Below are 21039 nucleotides of genomic sequence, written 5' to 3' on the forward strand. Positions count from 1 at the left end.
CCAAATCCAATAAAAAAATTCCATGCATGAACCACTTTCAAGAAAATGTTCGCCTGTTTTTTCGGAATTGCTGGACCTGTGCCACAGTTCCATTAGAGCAACGTAGATCGGTCAATTCTGAATAGTACAACAGCATCAGTTCAAACAAAAACATTTTTGAGCAGTCAAAATATTGACTAAACGAGTCATCCGCTATACAGTCCTTGTTTGACTGATTAGTTTTGGCTGTTTCCAAATGTTCTAGTTTTCGCTGCAGCTTTTTTTAATCCCTAGCATGCATCATGTCGAGCAGACCAATGAGATTGAGAAAGACTCTGCTAAAGGATTAATTGTTTCAAATCTTTTCTGAATCTGTACCCGACATATTGCTCGCATTATCATACGATTGAATACGACAGTTCATTATATCTAAACCATTATTTTTTAGAGATTATAATGAAGCATCCGCAATTTGAGAATTAAAATTTAGTAATTTCTAAACGCTTAATCCAAGAGCATTACTCGATAAAAACTATAATTGATATATTAAAGAAGTAACATTCACAAATTAAGAGGTAAATTAATTAATTGAATTATAATACAATGAAAAAACTGATTCAATGAAAAAAACCTGGAAACAAGAAAACATTTCAAAAATTTTTTCCGTCCTTCAAATTATGTCGCCCTAGGCCTGGGCCCCACGGGTCTAGGCGTAAATCCATTACTGCCGGACTTATTGAAGACTATATATTTCAGTATTAATAACAAGAAAATAATTGTATGTAAAATCAAGTTTCTTTTATTATGAACAGAAACTTTGTTAAAAAATATAAATTATTTCAAATGCCAAATAGTCTAAATACCTTATTACTGATCGAACATGTAGAGTCATCAGTCAAAATTAAATTCTACATAAATTTTACCAACATATTCAAATTCTTATAAATTCCAATGAAATGTGATTACACAAATCTTATTCTCTTTAAGTTAACCAAAAATATTCAATTTTTTGTTTGCAGAAACCTGCTTTAAGAGAACAGTTTCTTACAAAATGCAGTTACGAAAATCCTTACACGTGTCAGCATGTAACTTTTGTGTTTTTTTTATCATAATTAGCTGATTTATCAAGGAAAAAACCTTTTTAACGATTGGGTTATGTCCTGAGATCGAAAAGTAATACTGATAAAGAATTTTGAAAAGCAATCTTAACTACTCATCGATTTGAAATAGGCTACATATTTCTCGAGTGCGAACAGTTTATTGAAATCGGCGATGTCGTTGTTATCATTCAGGAAACTTCTAAGGTTTTGCGGTTGTTCTAAACATTTGTTACCTGACGGGATTGCGAACTGCGGGAGCGAACGATAGTCAACTCGCCTGGGCTCGACCACGCTCGGCGCTCGTTCGTTTGCGAAATATAGAAAGACTAACAAAAGCCGGACAAGCCAAATACATTTTGGCTGGACACGCAATAGAAAAGCCTAACTATGTCTGGCTTCATCCGGATGCCTGGTAACGCTAAGGACACAGTTTGCCCGCATAAGTGCATAAACAGATTTCTATCAACTTCTTCTTTATTGAAAATCACAAAATATAAATATACGGTTATATATTATATTCTTGCAACCTTATTTTTAAGATATACTCTCTTCAGAATATTCTTCGGAAACTGTAATACTCATCCATCCACCCCGACGCTTCAGCAAAGTCATAGTTGCTCCAGCTTCTACTAAAAGAGTTCCAGACATTCGATGTGGAAAATGACCAGATAACTTTACGGGGTTGTTCAAACCCAAATATTTAGCAATTATACAGGGAAGTTTCCCAAATGTGTTGCACCGTACAGCAACCTTGTCTATTGGTTGGAGCATATATGTGACCGAAAATAAAAATCGTAATAAGTTTCAAACTCTTCCTTTCGTCTTCATTAACCATGGCGATTTGTTAGATCTGGCTTATGGCACGTTACAGCAAAGATCGATTTTCTATCTTCTAAATGTATGACTAACATATTTACCATTGACATCCATCGAATAATAATGCGACCCTTTTCATTTAAAACTATTCATATGGTGATTCATGAATGATTTTAAGATTTTTTCTAGATAACACAGAAAATTTTTTCATTACTTTCCTTTCGACTATATAATTTGTGAAAAATACAAATATTAACATTCTTATTTGTCATTAAAGTCATTAAACGTACCTAATTGCCAAATTTAACAATTTGAACAAAGAGCACTGTTATTAATTGATAATGCTTTAAGACAACCAACAAATTTATCAGACTTAACAACATGAATTACAGTCGTAGTGGTTCACTTCCAACCAATGGACCAAGGCCAAAACTAATCGCTTGCGGCGAGGATTTGAGCAAATGTTTGAAAAAACATACGGAGAAAAGAAGCAATAATTATCATGAATGTTGTAGAAAACATAGAACTTTCTTGGAATGAGATAACAGAAAGATGTTTGGAACATATACGGAAGAATATTTAGCCAGATTTCAGTTAGTGGCAACTATGTCGTTATGATAGAATTAGTGAAACAAACCAGTTTAGATGAGTTAAATGTAAAAGACGTCGAAGAAATAGTTCAAGAAATAGCAGCTAGTCTCTCTAACGATAAACTCAAGAAATTAACTAATTAAGAAGAGAAGAAAAATAGTGATAGTAGTGTCTTCGAAGAAGAGCAATAAGAACTCTCGATGGCGTTTATGAAAGGAAGTTTCACCACAATAACTGAAAATATGGACCAATTTGTTGATAATAATTTGAATTTCGATAGGAGTTCAAAAGCAAGACGGTGTGTTATAGAACGTGAAAAGAACACACAAAAAGGCAGAAAATTGGATACACATGAATGATTTGTCTAACTTGGAGTTTTATTGGTTTTTTTACGTATTTTTGTTTATATTGTTTTTTATTATTGTGAGAAATAAATCTTCTATTTTAATAAAAAAATATTCATATTTAATACCTAACCAATTTTCTATCCATCTTCCCCTAACCCTATTAGGTATATTTAATAAACAATACTTATGTAAAGTAGATAAACCAATATACGGTCCAGTTTTTCAAATAAAATCAACACTTACAACGCAAATTTATTATTTATAATCTTATTACTCAGCTAATCAATTAATAATTTACGAGTAAACATTAAAAAAAATGAAAATTCTCACCTGCCCAAAAATTCATCCTCAGTGGGATCTTCGTCCCAAACCGAAATTAATAACTCTTGACCAGTGAATTCTAGAATCACAAACTAAAAATAAAAAAATGAACGATGTATATTTCAAATATTTTTTAGGAATGTGATCATAAATTATTCTTAAATCTGCAGTTTACTACGGGGTTTTTATGTGCTACCCGTAATTTTCAATTAGTTCATTACCAAATCTTATTAGCAATTACTCTATTTCAGCTAGTCTACTACATACATCTACATACTAAATACGTTATCAATTTGAAGATTATTTTATTTCTCTTAGAGTTTCGGAGGAGTCCTTACAATGTTAATAAAAAGGGACAACTAAACTACCAACTTCCTAATCTTGATACATTGGATTTTATTATCTATTCTATACATGAACCTATAACTGGTTTTAAAACCTTTAGCTCAAAAACCTTTTTTTTTCTTTATTTTAGGAAATACCAAAATATATTCTTTGACAAGGTTAAAATGTGTTTTAAATTGGAAAACTTCAGTTTCAAAATCATATTAAAATCAATATTATAAAAGTACATTATCTTAAAAGAGAAGAATTTTTGCATTCAATATTTCCACAATTTTCTTATGAATATCATTATTGGTGTCAAAATGATAAATATGGATATTATAATTATATCCTCAGTATATAGCGAAACTAGATAAAAATAAGACAGCTTTATTAAAAATACGGAAATACATTAAGTATTGCAATATGGTAAATAAATTAAGAATTAATACAATTCAGAACTACCGAAAATCTTAATTAATTATTTTAAGTTAGAATTTTATTGTTTTTATACATTTATACATATTTCTTATATTGTATTTGACCATAATTTCAGTCCCAGACGATGAATACATAAGTATTGGGAATCTCGGAAGTTAGTACACTTTGGTATTTCATTGCCATGTTCACAATAAGAATATATATACAATATATATATATATGTTACCACCGGAAATGTGTTAAATCTAGGAATTGTATACAAATTCTAGGAAATTCATATAATTCCAAAAGTATTCAGGAAATGTATAAAATATTGTTTCAAAAACTATTTAATACCTAGGAATTGTATATAATTCCAATATCGTATTAGGAAAGGTATAAAAATAATGCTTTCTGTAATAAAACACGTTGTTGAAATGAAAATAATAATTTTTATTAAAGCACTCGTTGAGACAACAACGTTCAAGTAACAGTCATATCGTAAAATATAATAATCTTTATATTACCTTACTAATTAAAGCTTCGGAAATCTAGTTTCTAGGAACTTTTAAAATATATTTATCAGTCAAATTTTCAGACATAACTCAAATTCCATTTCCGTACGATTTTAGGAATTACATACATTTCCTAGGAATTGTATACAATGACGGATTACATACATTTCCGGTAACATAATCTTTTAGTAAACACAAACTAAGCAATTTTACAATAAAATAAGTTCTTAATCAGCACAATATACTGTCCACCTAAGGGCAATGGCGTAGGTGACACCTACCCCTTTAGAAGGAAGCTTCTCCTGGAGGCTGGATCCCATCTTCTGTTGCCTGCGGGTGATTCTTACTTGTCCTTCCTGAATGTTTCCTCTTATACAAAATCCACAAGAAGGCCAATATCAATGCTGTATAAAGAAGAATAGTCCAAATACTGGGAATGTGAAAATTAGTGTTTTCCGTGAATATTGGCGTTACCAGTTGATTTGGAATATCCTTTAATTTTAACCTTTTTAAATCAATCTTCATTTGAGAAACGTGTAATTGATTTAATTTCAAATTTAATTCATTTATCACAAAAGGTTGTCCAAACGTTTTTTGTTGAAATATTAACTCTTGGTTCCTAAATATAATTTTACATGATGAATTTTCTATTAAATAAATGCCTTTAATAGTTCTCACTTCAGTGTCTGGCTTACATTTTATGATTAATTTTTCTTCTACGGAAAATATTGCCAAAAATTGATTTATCTCTGGAATAATTTCAATGTGATTCTTAATTATTTCAATTTCTGTATATTGACAATATGTAGAATTTCCTGCTAGCAATATGTTTTCTTCGCATCCATAATTATTATTGTCTTGCAAATTGGTTAGGACATTGAAAAATATTGCCACGAGTACAAATGTCATTTATAGGTTAAATGACATTATTTGATTTAAGTAAAAATTTATAATGTTACGTATTCTGATTCAATTTCTGTAGGTATAGGTAACATATAAAAAAGATTAAATAAAATATCATAGTTAATGGGTATCGATAAAAAATATTGTATTTGATTATTTTCTACTTTACAAACTACGTCTATAACGGCTTCAAATTCTAAAATATTTTTATGTTTTAATTCAAAGGGTAATTCCGCTTGGTAGTAATAATGCACTTTTTGCAACTCTACAAATAAATCGTGAGATTTTATAATACTTGGATGTAACGTTCTAAGTTTACAGAAGGTCAAGGAATTTTCAACCGTTTCTAAAATGTCTTGAATTACATTGAATGTGATAAGAAGTTCGTTGAATAACTCTTTTAAATATTTAATATTTTCCGCATTTGCTTGAAAATCTAGAATATCTCTTATCTCAAATATTTTCGTTTTTAATAATTTTTCATTATACTGAATGTCCTGAATTGTCTTATTAAAATTATCAATTATTTGGCGACTAACAGAATATTGCATTCTTATTTGATTTTGCAAGTTTTCTTGGTTTTGTTTTAAATGTTCCATAATTGAATTAATTCTTTCTCCATCTTCAGAATCCAAGTTTCCTGTAATTGTTTTTACTATTGATCCAAGACCGTTAATTAACCCTCTCTTTGGTCTATCTAAGGTAGAATGAATATTAATGTTATCAAATTTTTCTTCTATACTATTCCTAGTGTACTCTATTATATTTACAATATTTTCTGTTTCAGAATGAAAAAATGTATTATTAGACATATTATATTTAACGTGATTATATTGTATACTTAACTTATTATATTCTACGAGTAGCGGACTTAAATTATAAAAATGAACAAAAGTATGACTGGATTTCTGCAGCTTGGCATATCCAAGATTTATAAGGAGTCTTTTTAGGACGTTTTATGTTTGAAAGATGAATATTTTCTGAAGTATTTTTGTGTCTAGTAGCGATTTTAGCTGTTTTTAGTCGGGTATTTTTGCTTTTGATTTCTTCACTTTTATATTTATTTTTGGTTTTACCTTGTGCCTGTTTATTACGTACGTACATTTTAGTGGGTATTGTATCTGGTAATTCTTCACGGCTTTTATTTGCTTTAGAGATTACTTTTGATTTGTTTTCCTGTAATTTTTTATTTAAATTCAAGTATAAAATTTTCATTTTATCTTTATGATTTTGTATATAATTATTAACTACTTGTTGATCAATTTCTATATCGAAAGGTGTGTTACTGTTTAAGTGTCCGGTAATTATTTCGTTTGGTTTCAATTTTGTTGCAGAATGAACGCTATTATTATAGGCTAATAATGCGTAAAGTATTTTATTTTCAATAGTCTCATTTTTCAAATCTTTTTGATTATTCAAAAGTCTGACGTGTTCAATAATCGTAGAGTGAAATCTTTCAGCAATTCCATTCGATTCTGGATGTTGAAAACTTATGAAATGAATTTTAATTTTATGTGTTTCTAATAGTTCTTTTACAACAGAATTTTTTAACTCAGTTCCATTGTCCGAAATTATTTGTTCTGGTATACAGTGGTGTGTAAAATATTTAATTAGACTATGAGATACCTCTATTCCTTGTCTCGATTTTAATTCATACATTTAACCATATGTGGAAAATGAATTTATTATGGTAAGAAATTTACTATTTTCTAAGGTTATCGTGTCTAAATGCAAAATTTGGAAAGGTTTAGTAACATTTAAAAATGGTTTTATTGGTTTTCTATCATATTTGCTTAACTGGCAAACTTCACATTCGTTTATATAAGTTTGTATAGATGCTCTTTGATTTGGCCAGTAATACAAAGCTTTTAATTGATTTTCAGTTTCATCTAGTCCTCTATGATTAGTCTTACCTTCGTGGTAATTTTGAATTACTTCTTTAATTTCATTTAAAGGAACATCTATTAATTTTTTATTACATTTAACAAAGTCAATTTGAGAATCTTGAAAGTGATTTTGTAGAACGACACTGAATTTTTCATAAATTGGGTCTTCGAAATAAATAAAATATTTAGTTTTTGGTACTATGTATTCTTTCACGAAATTAATGACATCTTGCTCAAAATTGTTTTTAGATAATTGCACAACAATTCTTTGTTTATTTTCCTACAGTTTCATAATAGTAGGTACGGCTGGTTCGAAATTTACTTCTGAAAATATTAATTGATTTTTACCAACATTTATCGCTGAATCTGAAATTGGTATACGAATTACAGGATTTTCCTCATTTGTGTGAACAGTTATATCTTCGTCGTCATTCTCATTATTATTACTTTCATTATCTGTTTCAACTATTAGCGATACATTATCATCGGGAGTTGATGAGAGTTTTTTATTAAATTTGTCCATATAAACTAATAATTTTTTAGAACATTGAGGTTCTTGTAATTCAGTTTCGTTGACATTTATTTGAATTCGGGATAAACAATCGCTATTGGTATTTAAAGCACCCTTTTTGTATACGATATCATAATCATATTCCTCAAGTTTCAAGCGCCATCTAACAAGTTTTGAACTTGGATCTTTAAGTGAGAATAAACACTGGAGTGGTTTATGATCGGTAACTATTGTAAATTTTCTGCCGAAAAGATAGGGGCGGAAGTATTTGGTTGCCCAAACTATGGCAAGAAGTTCTTTCTCGATTACAGAATAGTTGCATTCTGAATCATTTAGGGTTCTGCTGGCGTAAGCCACAGGTAAATCAGAGCCTATTTTGCCTTGACTTAGAACAGCACCTAAAGCATAATTGCTGGCGTCTGTGGTAAGGTTAAAGGGTTTTGTAAAATCTGGATATTGAAGTATTGGTTCATTCATCAACAGATTTTTACACATTTCAAAGCATTCGACGTAATCTGAATCGTTTACATTAATAATTGCATCTTTTTTCAGTCTAATAGTTAATGGTTTAGTTAATTTTGAAAAATCTTTTATAAATTTTCGGTAATACCCTAGGAGTCCAAGGAAACCTTTCAATTGTTTTGAATTTTTTGGTATTGGAAATTTTTGAATTGCTAAAATTTTATCTGGGTTCGGTTTTACACCTTCTGGCGTGACAATATGTCCCAGATATGCTACTTCTTTTAGCAAGAATTCGCATTTATCAATTTGTAATTTAAAATTAGAATCTCTTAATCTACTGAATACTTCTTATAAATATGTGATGTGTTCTTGTAAACTGGTACTGAACACAATTATATCATCAAGGTACACCAAACATTTTTCGTTCTGTATACCCATTAGGATGTTGTAAAATATTGACAACGTCCAAGCTTATCTAGTAACGTTGTAATATCTGGCAATGGATATCGATCTCCAATTGTGATCTCATTCCGTTTTCGATAGTCAACGAGTCGAAACTTCGGCTTTTGAGAAGCATCTAGCTTCTTTGGGACTATCCAAATGTTACTAGACCATGGATAATTGGATGGTCTAATAATATTATCACTTAACATTTTTCGTATTTGATTTTGAATTTCCCTTCGGTGAATCTCAGGGTACCTGTATGATTTTGAATAAATAGGTATTTCATTAGAAGTTTTAATGTGATGTTTTATTTTACTTGTGAAGGTGAGCTGATTTCCTTCAACATGAAAAATATCACTATACTCTTGAATTAATTTTAATACAGATTGTTTCTCTTCGGAATTCATGTGTTCAGTTCTAACTTTCAAAACATCAAATTTAACATTTTCACAATAAATTTCATTAAAATTTGGGTTGAGAGTTTGTTCGTATTCATCGAATGTCTCAAGGGCTTAAATCTACTCGAAAGTTGAATTCTGAAGGATTTAAAATTGTACATAAAGCTATATTATTTTCAACTTTTGTTAAACATTCAGGGATTTCTAATTTCCCAATTCGTGTATATGGTATAATTACATTACCATTTTTTACATTTTCAATATTTAATTTAATTACTTGTTCACAACGTGGAGGCACTACTATACAATTCGTGGATCCAGTTTTAATGTCAAAGTAATTCAATTTAATTTGACTATAAGGAGTCATAAGCAAATTATTATTTAAATCGATAATTGCATTAAGTATTTTTAAATTATCCAATCCTAACAATCAAAATGATCGTGAAATTTGAAAACGCAATATTCTAAATTGAGCGGTTTCCTATAATTAAACATTTTAGGGATTGGAATGAGTGTGCAGTAATTTTGTTGACTGCTATCAAAGGCAGATTTTACATGGAAGGGTTTTTTGACATATTTCTCAGCAACTGCTGGTGTCACAAAAGATCTTGTGCTACCAGTATCAATTAAAACCTTAAGATTTTGTTCTGGAAAAATTATATAGGGTAACACGCTTTCTGAATTATTTAAGTTTAACAATTCGATAATGTTTGGTTTGGTTCCGAGGCTGGTGTCTCTAAAAAATTATCGGATTCATCATTAGTGCGATCAGAATCGTCTATATTATGGAGTTCTTCCGAGATAAAATTTCTAGGTTCATTCGGATTGTGTTGGAACCTGTTTTGATCATTTTGAGGTTGGGGTCTAGATGTATTTCTTGTAGACATACTCATTGGAGTTGGATTAGGAAATCTTTGGTTCTGATTGGGTTCAAAGACGTTTTGACCATTATTAGAAAAGTTTGTATTATTCCTATTAGAAGGGATATAAGAAGTTGATGGACGATTTTGCGGGTTTTGTGCGGAATTTCGATTAGTATATTGATAATTCGGAATAGAATTTTGCCTAGGAGGTGGCTGCCTATATGCCACATTATTTTGGAAAGTGGTTTTATTTTTATGTGAATTATTTTGCGTATTCAAGGATGAAAAAACATTTTTCGGATGATTATTCTGGGTCATATAAACTTGAAAATCATTTGTAAGAACATTTAAAGCAATATTCAAATTTTCTGGATTTTTCGTACGCATTAATGTGCCTAAACGTTCTTTTAAACCGCGTAGCAATACTCTGAGAGCCAAATTTTTAAAGTAATTACCCAAAATTAAATGTTCACTAACATTAGAATGTGTCGTGAGATAAGAAATTTGAAGATTTAATAAATGTTGAATTGTATTATAAAATTCGAAAGGCGTTTCATTACCTTGTTTCATTTCTGAAAGTTCTATATTTAAAGTGTAAATATCTCTTTTGTCAGCGTAAGTATTAAGAAGTGCATCTTTTAGATTTTCCCAAGTTCTTATCGTACAAGAAGAAATGTTTATGGTTGCTTCACCTTTTATTTTTGCTAAGATGCTGGACATCAAATATTCGTTTTGAAAATCCCCTACATCCACAGTATTATAAAACTTACTTACTAATTTCTCTGAAATTTCTATAAACCTAGGAAGTAATGCATTGTTTCCATCAAATTCGGGTATCATATCAAGATATTCTTTTTTTAAAATAGGTAATTGTGGAGTAGCCATTTTATTAAAATTATTCGTAGAAAAAAGTTTTGGTGATGCTAAGTTAAATTTTATTTTAGTATTAACAGAGTTTGAGCCTGAATTTCAGTTATTTGAATCAGAATTTGAGTCAGAATCGTCAGATGTGTCAAGTAAATAATTAATATTACCTCTATATGACTTTAAAAACACTTACAGCAATAGAATGAAGATCCTTTCCATTGGCTCGGACTGCACAGTAACAACTAATATCCTCTTGATTCTTCCGGTTTCTGGCACAACACAGATCTTCTAGTTGAGTTACTCAGTTCGCCCAACTAAGAGTTCCAATAATTTAACTTTACTTGTTCGAATAGTCAACAAATCGTAGAAACGAACCGAATGTTATATGCTTTAACTTTCGATTGACTATCCTACTGACTGCGCCACTTAACTTTTAATTTACTGGAACCGTGTTTTTAAAAACTAACTTTATTTCTAACATAAATTCTACCAACAACTTCAATTACAATACTGATATTTTTTATTACAAACGTGAATTAAATAATCTTTTAGTAAACACAAACTAAGCAATTTTACAATAAAATAAGTTCTTAATCAGCACAATATACTGTCCACCTAAGGGCAATGGCATAGGTGACATATATATATATATATATATATATATATATATATATATATATATATATATATATATATATATATATATATATGTATGCCAAAGTGTTAGTTTGGGGACAAAATATTTCTGTAAGTGATTGTTTGAGGACATTTTGTCAATTTGAGGACTGTCCCCAAAGTTTTTATATGCCTAACTGTTGTTTTGAGGACTCGGGCAGTTTGGGGACTATCAAATTTGGTGTTTGAGGACACTATTGAGCAAAATGGGGACCACACTGAGCAAATCGGGGACAGCATATAGCAATTCGAGGACTGAATCGAATAAGAGAACCATTGTTTATTTAGCATTAAATCCAGCAACTCTAAGGAGGATTCGCGTTAGCAACTATTCTAATAGAGACTCAATCATCTGGACGATTATGATTTTTCTATTAAAACTTAGGAAAGTGGCTAAGATAGTCAGACGATTTTTGTTATTTGCCTAATAACAAAACCCGTTCACTCTCATCAGTTCTTGAACTTTGACCAAAAATTTGAACCCCACATTGTACTTTATAGCTACGTATTAAAATTTTCAGTTTTAGCAAATTGATAATAGAGACGTTAGAATTGGATATTTGTACCTACCTTTGCTCTGTTATGATATTATGTTTTAGGAAAAGAGTAATGCACTGAATTTATGCTTGTTTCTTTCTAACACATTGTCGCTTATGGACTGTGTGTAGAATCCTATGTCACCATGAAATATTCCTAACACCTATATTTCAAGAAATGCTTCTCCAAAAGTAGTGCAAATATGAATGAGAAAACTTATAGTATATTTTGTGACGAAAAGCTCTATGAAGGCTGTGAGTTTAATACTCGTCATTCAAATCATTTCATTAAGACTTCTATCGGTTTATTTCGTTACCCGTTTGCTTGAAAAGAGAACTGTTGGGTATTGTCCAAAAAAAGTCCAATATTAAGCACCAGACGAGACATTTTTGGTACTCATGGTGTATGAGATCGATTTTTATTAAGAATTTTCAAAATATAACCAATAAACCCAACGTACCATCATAAAAATAGGTTTAGTAACTTGACAGAATAAGAATAATCATATAATAGTAATTATACGCCAAGGAGGATATGTGAGGTATTATTGTCCATACATTTGTCGAAAAAGGAAGGTACCTTATTTATCTTGTTACTTTTTGTTCATATGAAAATGAAATTTTCTAAGTAAAATTTGAATTATTTCTTTTTGTGAAAATTAATTTGGCACAGAACTGCATCGGGAGTACTTATAATCTGACAGAACAACGAGTGAGTTTATTTGGATTTGTCCACTCACCGATCCCAAGTTAAGATAAGTAACCATTGACCAAACATACCAACAGATCCCCCAACCGTCTACTTCAAAGTCAGATAATCATAATGAAAGTTTTCAAGAAGCTTAAACTTCATCGACCTTAACGGCAAACGCCAACAGTCTAACAAAGGAAAATAATTTTAACTTTAAAAATCGTACAATTAATATTAACCCGTTCGGTATTACTTGACTAACGTTTAATATGCATCCAATATATAATAATTTTAAATAAGTAACTGAATAATCTAGTTTATGTTTGTCGGGTCACTAGTCACTCCCGTTTCACATAACAGCTGTGCACAAGGAAGGCAACTCAATACAATAATTTTTGTTTTGGTTTCATAATGTTGTTGTATACATGGACAAAAATTGTTACAATCAACAAATTCTTTTGAACAGTTTAAGCCCTATCTACCATGCAAATCAAAGAAACATTTTTATTTAGAATTTCATGAAAACCATTCAAATATTTTGAATTTAAGGGATATAGATAAAATTTGTACAATGACAGCACAATTAAAACCGAAATCATTTCATCAGTTACCTATAATGATAAAACCTATTCGAAAAATAAATATTTCCAATAGACTAATTACTATTTTACCACTTTTAATCACTATTTTACTCGTTTAAAGTATTTCTTTAGTTCTTAAATAAAGTAGTGTAATGATATAGATTCCTTTTATGCATGATCGTGCAACGCCGCCTAATCGCCTAAAGGAACTGGCGTATATTTCGCATATATATTGTTATTTGTATAGACAGACCTTTTAATGTATGAAGACCGATAGAAAGACCATTTTATTTTGTAAAAGAATTTTTTTAATTGTCCTTTGCTTTTGAAAACGACAATGTATTGGGTTGATGATATTTTTAATAAATACCTACATTTTTGGTTGAAGTTCTCTTTTGCTGAGAAATGGTTAATACAAGTGATACTCTCCACTTAATGATTAAACTACTTTTAAACCAAATGTATACTGGAATTACCTACTGTTTTTCATCGTTCCAACCTAATGAAAACTATGCCCTTTTTCATACAAATGATAACAAATACATTATTCTGCTAAAATATATTGTGATATATTTCTAGAACATAAAGATATTTATATTTTCAAATCGAACATGTTCTTGTACTTGTACTGTTAATTCATTCATCATACTTGAAGGTGTCAATTTAAAACACTTCAACTGATGTTTTGATAAATTAAAACTTCAATTATTCATGTGTAAGAAAATTTGTCAACTGTTAAACCTTACAAAAGTAGTCGTCGAATTTGCAATTATTTACAGATTTAATTTCACATTTCGTTGTATTGTCTCTCGGTCCTCTCGGTTACGATGTGTCTATTAGCTTAATTATTATTTAGTTCGAGCATATTATTGAGTCTGTAATTTATGATTTTTTGTTCATCCAGGCTAAAATTTAGTATAACTAGTATTTTATGTTATTGCTCTCAATCTAGTAACTATATCAATATCAGTTGAAACAAAATTTGTTTCAAATTAACAATATAACTTGTTTGATTTAACAATACAAATAGGAATTTTTTGTCCTAGAAAGAAATAAACAGAAGATTGATGATTTGTCATCTCTTCTTCCGTATATTTCTTTTTATTATTAGCAAGATCAGGTGTCTACTACCTATATCGAACAGAAAATTTCGAAATGGTATGAAAAACGGCCTAGTTTTTCGTTAACCTTAATACTGAAAACAGTAATTTTGGTACTAAATAATTCGATTTCGTATGAAAATAGTTAAGTCATTGAGGTATTTGCATAATTTTTTATCAAACATTATTTGTAACAAATAAACATTTTACAGAATATTTGAACTAGTACTTATATTGTCTCTATTATTTATTAACCCATGAAACAGTAAATACGTTCGTATGAAATCACTAGAAATATCTTTAGTAACTTTATGCAATGATAAACGAGACATTAGTGGAAAATTTGAGCATTACTTTATTTCAGTCAAAATTCTATCCAAAGTTGGGATTTTATTTTTAAAGAAGACTTTGTGAACATTATGTCAAATATTTTTTTAGTTGTTTAGTACAAGATTTTTACAATTCCTGGACGACCTCCACGATTAGAAAAACAATTGTTCTAGTGTTTCTATATTCTTTGCTAGCAGCCGATTTAGCAACTCCTCATAAGGCTTACAAAAATATTTTGAGTATTTAACACATCACATAGGTATGCAAAATTTATCATCATTCATGTATGAAAGAGCCTGTGCGCTTTATGCAGTAGCATAGAGATATGGAAAAATTTAATCGACATATACGATTGTCAATGCATTTGTCTGAAACATCATGTTGCTAGTCGACCAATACAAAATATAACAAATACACGCGATGTAGATTCAAGCAGATCACCTATGAACACTTTCGTTCTAAAGTACTATGCAAATTTCATTCTTTGTTATTGAATCTTCTAGCTTTCTGGAAGGTGTTTAATACTGACACTAAGCTACAACGTCATATTTTGTATAAAAAAAGTTATTATATTAACTAATGTTGTACCCCGTATATGTGTGAAATGAGAATCAATTCCTTATCTAATCACGTATTCACTAAATTGCTAAACAAAAACAAAACAAATTTTATATAAGTACCTACATAATTTAATAAATGATTTTTATTGTTTTCTCTTTATCACTCTGTAAGCTGAGCAAAATCACCATAACATAAATTTACGGGTTTGTATTGTAAAATCACCGTAAAAAGTTTTACACATTGCTTATAATAGTTTATTTATCAAGCAAAACTATCATAATCCCTTGTACGAGACATATTTCAAAGTTAGTTGGAAATATGCGTTTTTTAAAAGCACATACAATTTTTTATTTAGGAATACCTAACGCAAATAGGCAAATATCTCTCCTCACTTTTTCTGTATAACCATTATTTTAGGCGTTATGATTAAATCCATTTTAAAGACGATTTTCTCCAAAATTATAAAACTTTTGGTGGCCTATTTCCTTTGTAGGTTTAATTAAGAGTGCCAAAAATTCCTACTTGGTGATTGTTTTACGTTCTACTAGAAAAATATGAAAGAATGCGAATAAAAAAACTCCCCTCTGTTTATGTATTGTTTTTGTTGATATCGGAGAGCTTTGTTGTCGCTTAGACCGCGTTTTTATCTGTAACGTTCGAATTCCAGTTATTCATTTTTCAATTTTAAGTAGGTAAATATATCAAGAATAAATATATTAGAAACATATATATTTGGGTAGAGTGGAACTTATAGATTTTACAGCGGTTTAAGTGAGTGAATGTCACCAAATGACCAATTGGCAGGCATCTTCGTAATCGGTAGAATTTTAAATATTTCTTGTTTTGTCATATTAAAATTTGGCAAAAAATAATGTTTTCCAACGTGTTTCACACAATATTTTTTCTAATTTTTAATTGGATGTGATTATTTGAATTCAAATTTGTAGTACTTGAAACGCCCCTACGAGCGTCCCTCGTATTTCCTTTTAAGTCGCCTAGTAAAATTGGAGACGTTTATTTGTTACTATGGAAGCAAGAAGTATTGTTAATGTGCTGTTTCGTGATTTTGATTATCAAAAGAAGTAGAAATTAAAAATCGTTTTTTTTTCCCTAAATAATTCACTATTTTTTAAAGTAGAAGAATATATAAATACTGCAATGTCCGATTTAGAGAACGATGTACCGAGCGACATTGAAGAAGCGGCTCAATCTGCATTATTTACAATTATTCCTAAAGTCGAAGGGCGAGTGTGATTATTTGTCCTATAAAACTTTCTTGATATTATGTTAGTACACCATATTTAACGACAATAAAGAGGTAGTTCAAGTAATTTAGTCTTACAATTATTCTGTACTTTTCGCAATTAGAGGCGAAATTTACTTTTCATCACCAGTTAGGGAAAATTTCACTTTTCTTAAGACGTTTCATAAAGTCAACGAGTTTTATAAAGTGTCATTTTATATGTCAAAATTAGAAAAAATAATTTTAATAATAATCCAAAAAGATTGATTTCTCAATTTTAAAACTATAAAACTGTGAGGAGTATTATATTTTTTAGTAATTGTATTTTTCTCATAAATCCGTCGCAAAAATATTTTCGAAATAATTTGACCGTTCTGCGAAGTGGACAATAACTACTTTCCTGACTAATACCACGCCGAACATTGAATTCCATCCACAAAGAAGAACGTGATGCCGATAGACCTTTCGAGACAGACATCTCGATGTTTCACAATCGTAAGGAGAGAGGTGTAACTGCCGACTACTTTCGATCTTATTCCGATGTCATCAATACGGTATAATACGTACGCTCTTATCTGAGACATAAACCAAATAATATGAAGGGTTCTGGAGAAAAATTAATAACGAATTAGAATATGGTAAATTACCCCTGGGGGGGAAGAAGTAAATGGTACTTATTAGGTATTGTGCAATGGGCATGTTTAAATTTATAAAAGAACCTAGGTATGATGAAATGAGTAAAAACAGCAAAGGATAAATAGTTGGATTGAGCTTGTGCAAAACAAGTAAAAAAGAGAATGGTTGGAAAATTGATGTTATGTGGGCGTTATGTTTGGTGGTCGATATCTCCGATTTTCACAGACCTAATTTTCATATAACATTGGTAGTAAATGAAGTAATTTTTTTCGCATTTATGGATATTTAGCGATGTAAACGTGACATTATCAGTTCAATTTAGTTAAAACGTGTTAAGCTTAAAACATATATTTAAAGAATGTTGGTTCTCCAATCCTGCTATTTCTATTGAATACGATAAGGTATTTTTTGCATTGATTACTATCTTATGAAAATAAATTTTCGTAATATTTCGCTGGTTTGAAACTGGTTCTGAAATTTCATAATTTTGAATAAGGAATAAACTCTTAATTCCCTCTCTCCTGGGGAACAAATCCAATACGCAGAATATTTGTCATTTATTACTTACTGGCTGTTATAATAAGTTTACAAAACATCATGCGATCGTTATATCAGTTGGCTTCACCTCCATGCGTGTGGGAATCAATATAATGTTGCGCAATGGAAAAATTGGAACAGAGATCAAAGGTGCCGACCACGAGTGAACAATTGCTGTAAACTGCGACTTAAATAAGTCATACGATTTAAGTTTATCTTTGCCAACACCAAAGTCCGTCAAAATTCAAGTTAACTAGTCCATTTAACTGCATGACATGAAAAATTACTTAAAACAAAGTTACAATGATTATTTTCTGAAATACTGTTCCTACTGTCACAATGACTCGTTTTGTAGCACGAGTACTACAAAAAGTAAAAATTTTTTATAATAATAAAATGACATTAGTATCAATTCCTATTTTGTGTTCATTATCTTTGTACTGAAGTGATATGTGTAAGCTGTATAAAGTTTGAATCTCAAATTTCAAGTCTTGGTTTGACTCATCGTAAAATTAACTATAAAATGTAAAATAAAAATACATACAATGACCAACTGTATGATACTAAAAATTTCTAAAAAAAATTTCAAAGAATTTCAATTGTATCACAGTAAATAATGATATACCTAATAAAGTCTCTTAGAAACACGAACTACAAGAAGTAATTTCTTAATAATTCACATATATACAAAAATTTACTCTGTGACATCGGAAACAGATTTACAAAATAACCATTTCAGCAACGTTTTTGGTAACTTTTTATGTTTAACTCATGGCTGACAGAATGAAATTTATAGCTAACATTGGATATTTGGTAGCTATTGGGGTAATCAACCCCCTTCACATAAGATTATGGAATTTAGAAGAGAAAGAAAAATCAGTTGCAACCTAAAATACACATACACCCAATAATAACAGAATGCACAAACTCATTTTAAATTTTTTTAAAATATTAGTAGTGTCAGGAATAAATTGAAGGCGCCTACGGGAATGAAATACTATAACAAATATTACGTTGAATTATGCTAAGCAAATGCTATAGCGTTATTTTTGACGAAACGACAGATGTTGCCACGCATCACAAATGTCTATTGACTCACAAGAAAGTTTGGTAGGATTCATTGACTGTCATGCTAGTAATTAAGAAAGTACGACGCATGAAACCTACTTTAGTGGTGAAGTACTGGATAATAATATAACAACATTATAGGGGCTGATACATGCAACTTATTGTTAGGTGAACAAAAGGGAGCTGTTACAGTACTGATGATGCTGTTCTTCATATGTAATTGTGTCTTTGGGGACAATTGAAGGTTTATACTTTATACCGTTTGTTTGAGGACCTGACATTTTTGATATGTAAATGTGTATTTGGGGTCACTGGAAAGGTATATACGGTATAAGTTTATACCGTATATGTTATACAGTTTAAACTTATACTGTCCCCATATAAACACTTATCCATATATATATATATATATATATATATATATATATATATATATATATATATATATATATATATATATATATATATATATATATATATATATATATATATATATATATATATATATATATATATATATATATATATATATATATATATATATATATATATATATATATATATATATAGGAGGTCTGGTGGCTGTTGAATAACGAAACTGGTTACGAAAAAGGGTTTTATTATAAACATTATTCTACATTCAAATGCTCCCCTTCAATGTACTCTCCTCGCCACACACCTTTCCATACGTTTTTTCTATTCATCGAAGCAGTGCTGGAAGTCTTTTTTGGTGACGGCTTTTAGGAGTCCCTTTCAAAGCAGATCTTTTTCTAACCTTTCAAGGGAATCTGATCAGATCCGTTTATGCAAGATCTTTTGGTCATGAGTCAGATTTTTGGCACCAACTACTTCGCACAGACTTTGGTCATGTGTAATTCCTCGGTTAAAATTTTGCTAACCGTTTCTTTATCGGCGTTTATGCCTCGGCAATCATCCGAATGCTCATTCGACCATCTGTACGCACAATTTGGTTGATTTTGGTCACTGTTTCCGCAGTTGAAACAGTCATAGGGCGACCTGGGTGCTGGTCATCTTCAGTGCTTTCTCGGCCCTCACTAAAGCGCTTACACCACTCAAAAATACGTGCACGAGATAGAAAATTGTCCCAATAGGTCTCTTACAACAGTTTATAGCACTCAGTTGGAGTTTTTTCGATTTAACGAGAAATTTGAGAATGATATATTGCTCCTGTTTCCGTCATACATGGTTTCCGGCACGATAAAAAAACACGTTCGTTTCAAACCGCTACTGCACTAATACTATTATAGTGTCGGAAACTTGTTTTGGGACGTGTATAGACAAGATATCTAGATACCCAACGGACTAGTCGTTTTTACCCCGTCTAGGGCGCCCTCTATGCACAGTCTCGTTATTTAATATACAGACCTTGTATATATATATATATATATATATATATATATATATATATATATATATATATAATATATAATATTATAATAAATAATATATATATATATATACCGGTTTCTTATTGTGAACATGGCAATGAAATACCAAAGTGTACTAACTTCCGAGATTCCGAATACTTATGTATTCATCGTCTGGGACTGAAATTATGGTCAAATACAATATAGGAAATATGTATAATTGTATAAAAATAATAAAATTTTTACTTACTTACAATAATCAATTAAGATTTTTGTTGGTATTGAATTGTATTAATTCTTGTTAAAAATTTTAAACTCTTAGGTTTCAAAATTCAATATTCAAATAGACGTTGATAGAAATATTGATTAATTGAAATATTGATTCTGGTTACTAAAGGAGTTTTTATCAATTTTTAATTGGTTAGATTATGAATGACGTTGAATTTTTATAGGTGCGATAAGTTGTAGTGAATGATTACAATATTGATTGGTAAATTTATGGATAACATTAAATTTCAATAGACTAGGTCTTAGCTGAATATTTATTAGTTAGAATATAAATGACAATAAATTTTATAGGTTAGGTCGTTATAACTGAAGTTGAAATTTATAAGTTCGGTGAGGTTAGTTGGTTGTTAATCGTGTTGAATCTTTATATAATTTGTTTTTTAAAAATGTAAAAGATATGCATAAATTACACTAAGGTTATTTAAATAAGTTTTCTCCTTTTGGGCTTTTCAGCGTTTTTTTATTGGTAACGTGGCAACGAAACACCAAAGTGGAATAAATTTAATATATTGTCCAAGCTAGTATTAATGATTGCATAAATTTTCAAACTCATAGGTTTCAAAATTTATACATGCTAAGACTATCCAAAACTACTGAAAAACTTAATTAATTATTTAAAGTTTGGTGTTTCGTTGCCACGTTCCCAATAAAAATCTGC

At 30.0% G+C, this 21039-nt stretch overlaps 1 protein-coding gene across 11 annotated transcripts in view; it reads right to left on the minus strand.

Annotated features, from left to right (window-relative positions):
* LOC130892796 (extended synaptotagmin-2-like) overlaps positions 1–21039 on the minus strand; it is a 122145-nt gene that overhangs the window by 32005 nt on the left and 69101 nt on the right. For all 11 annotated transcript variants that reach the window (XR_009059102.1, XR_009059101.1, XR_009059103.1 and 8 more), the window contains one exon: positions 3164–3246. Coding sequence is in view for 8 of the 11 variants with exons in the window: in XM_057798420.1 (XP_057654403.1) it covers positions 3164–3246 (83 nt within the window). In the remaining 3 variants the exon portion in view is untranslated. The remainder of the gene's footprint in view (positions 1–3163; positions 3247–21039) is intronic.

This window comes from Diorhabda carinulata, chromosome 4 (genome assembly GCF_026250575.1).
Source record: "Diorhabda carinulata isolate Delta chromosome 4, icDioCari1.1, whole genome shotgun sequence".
In the NCBI taxonomy this organism is placed as follows: domain Eukaryota; kingdom Metazoa; phylum Arthropoda; class Insecta; order Coleoptera; family Chrysomelidae; genus Diorhabda; species Diorhabda carinulata.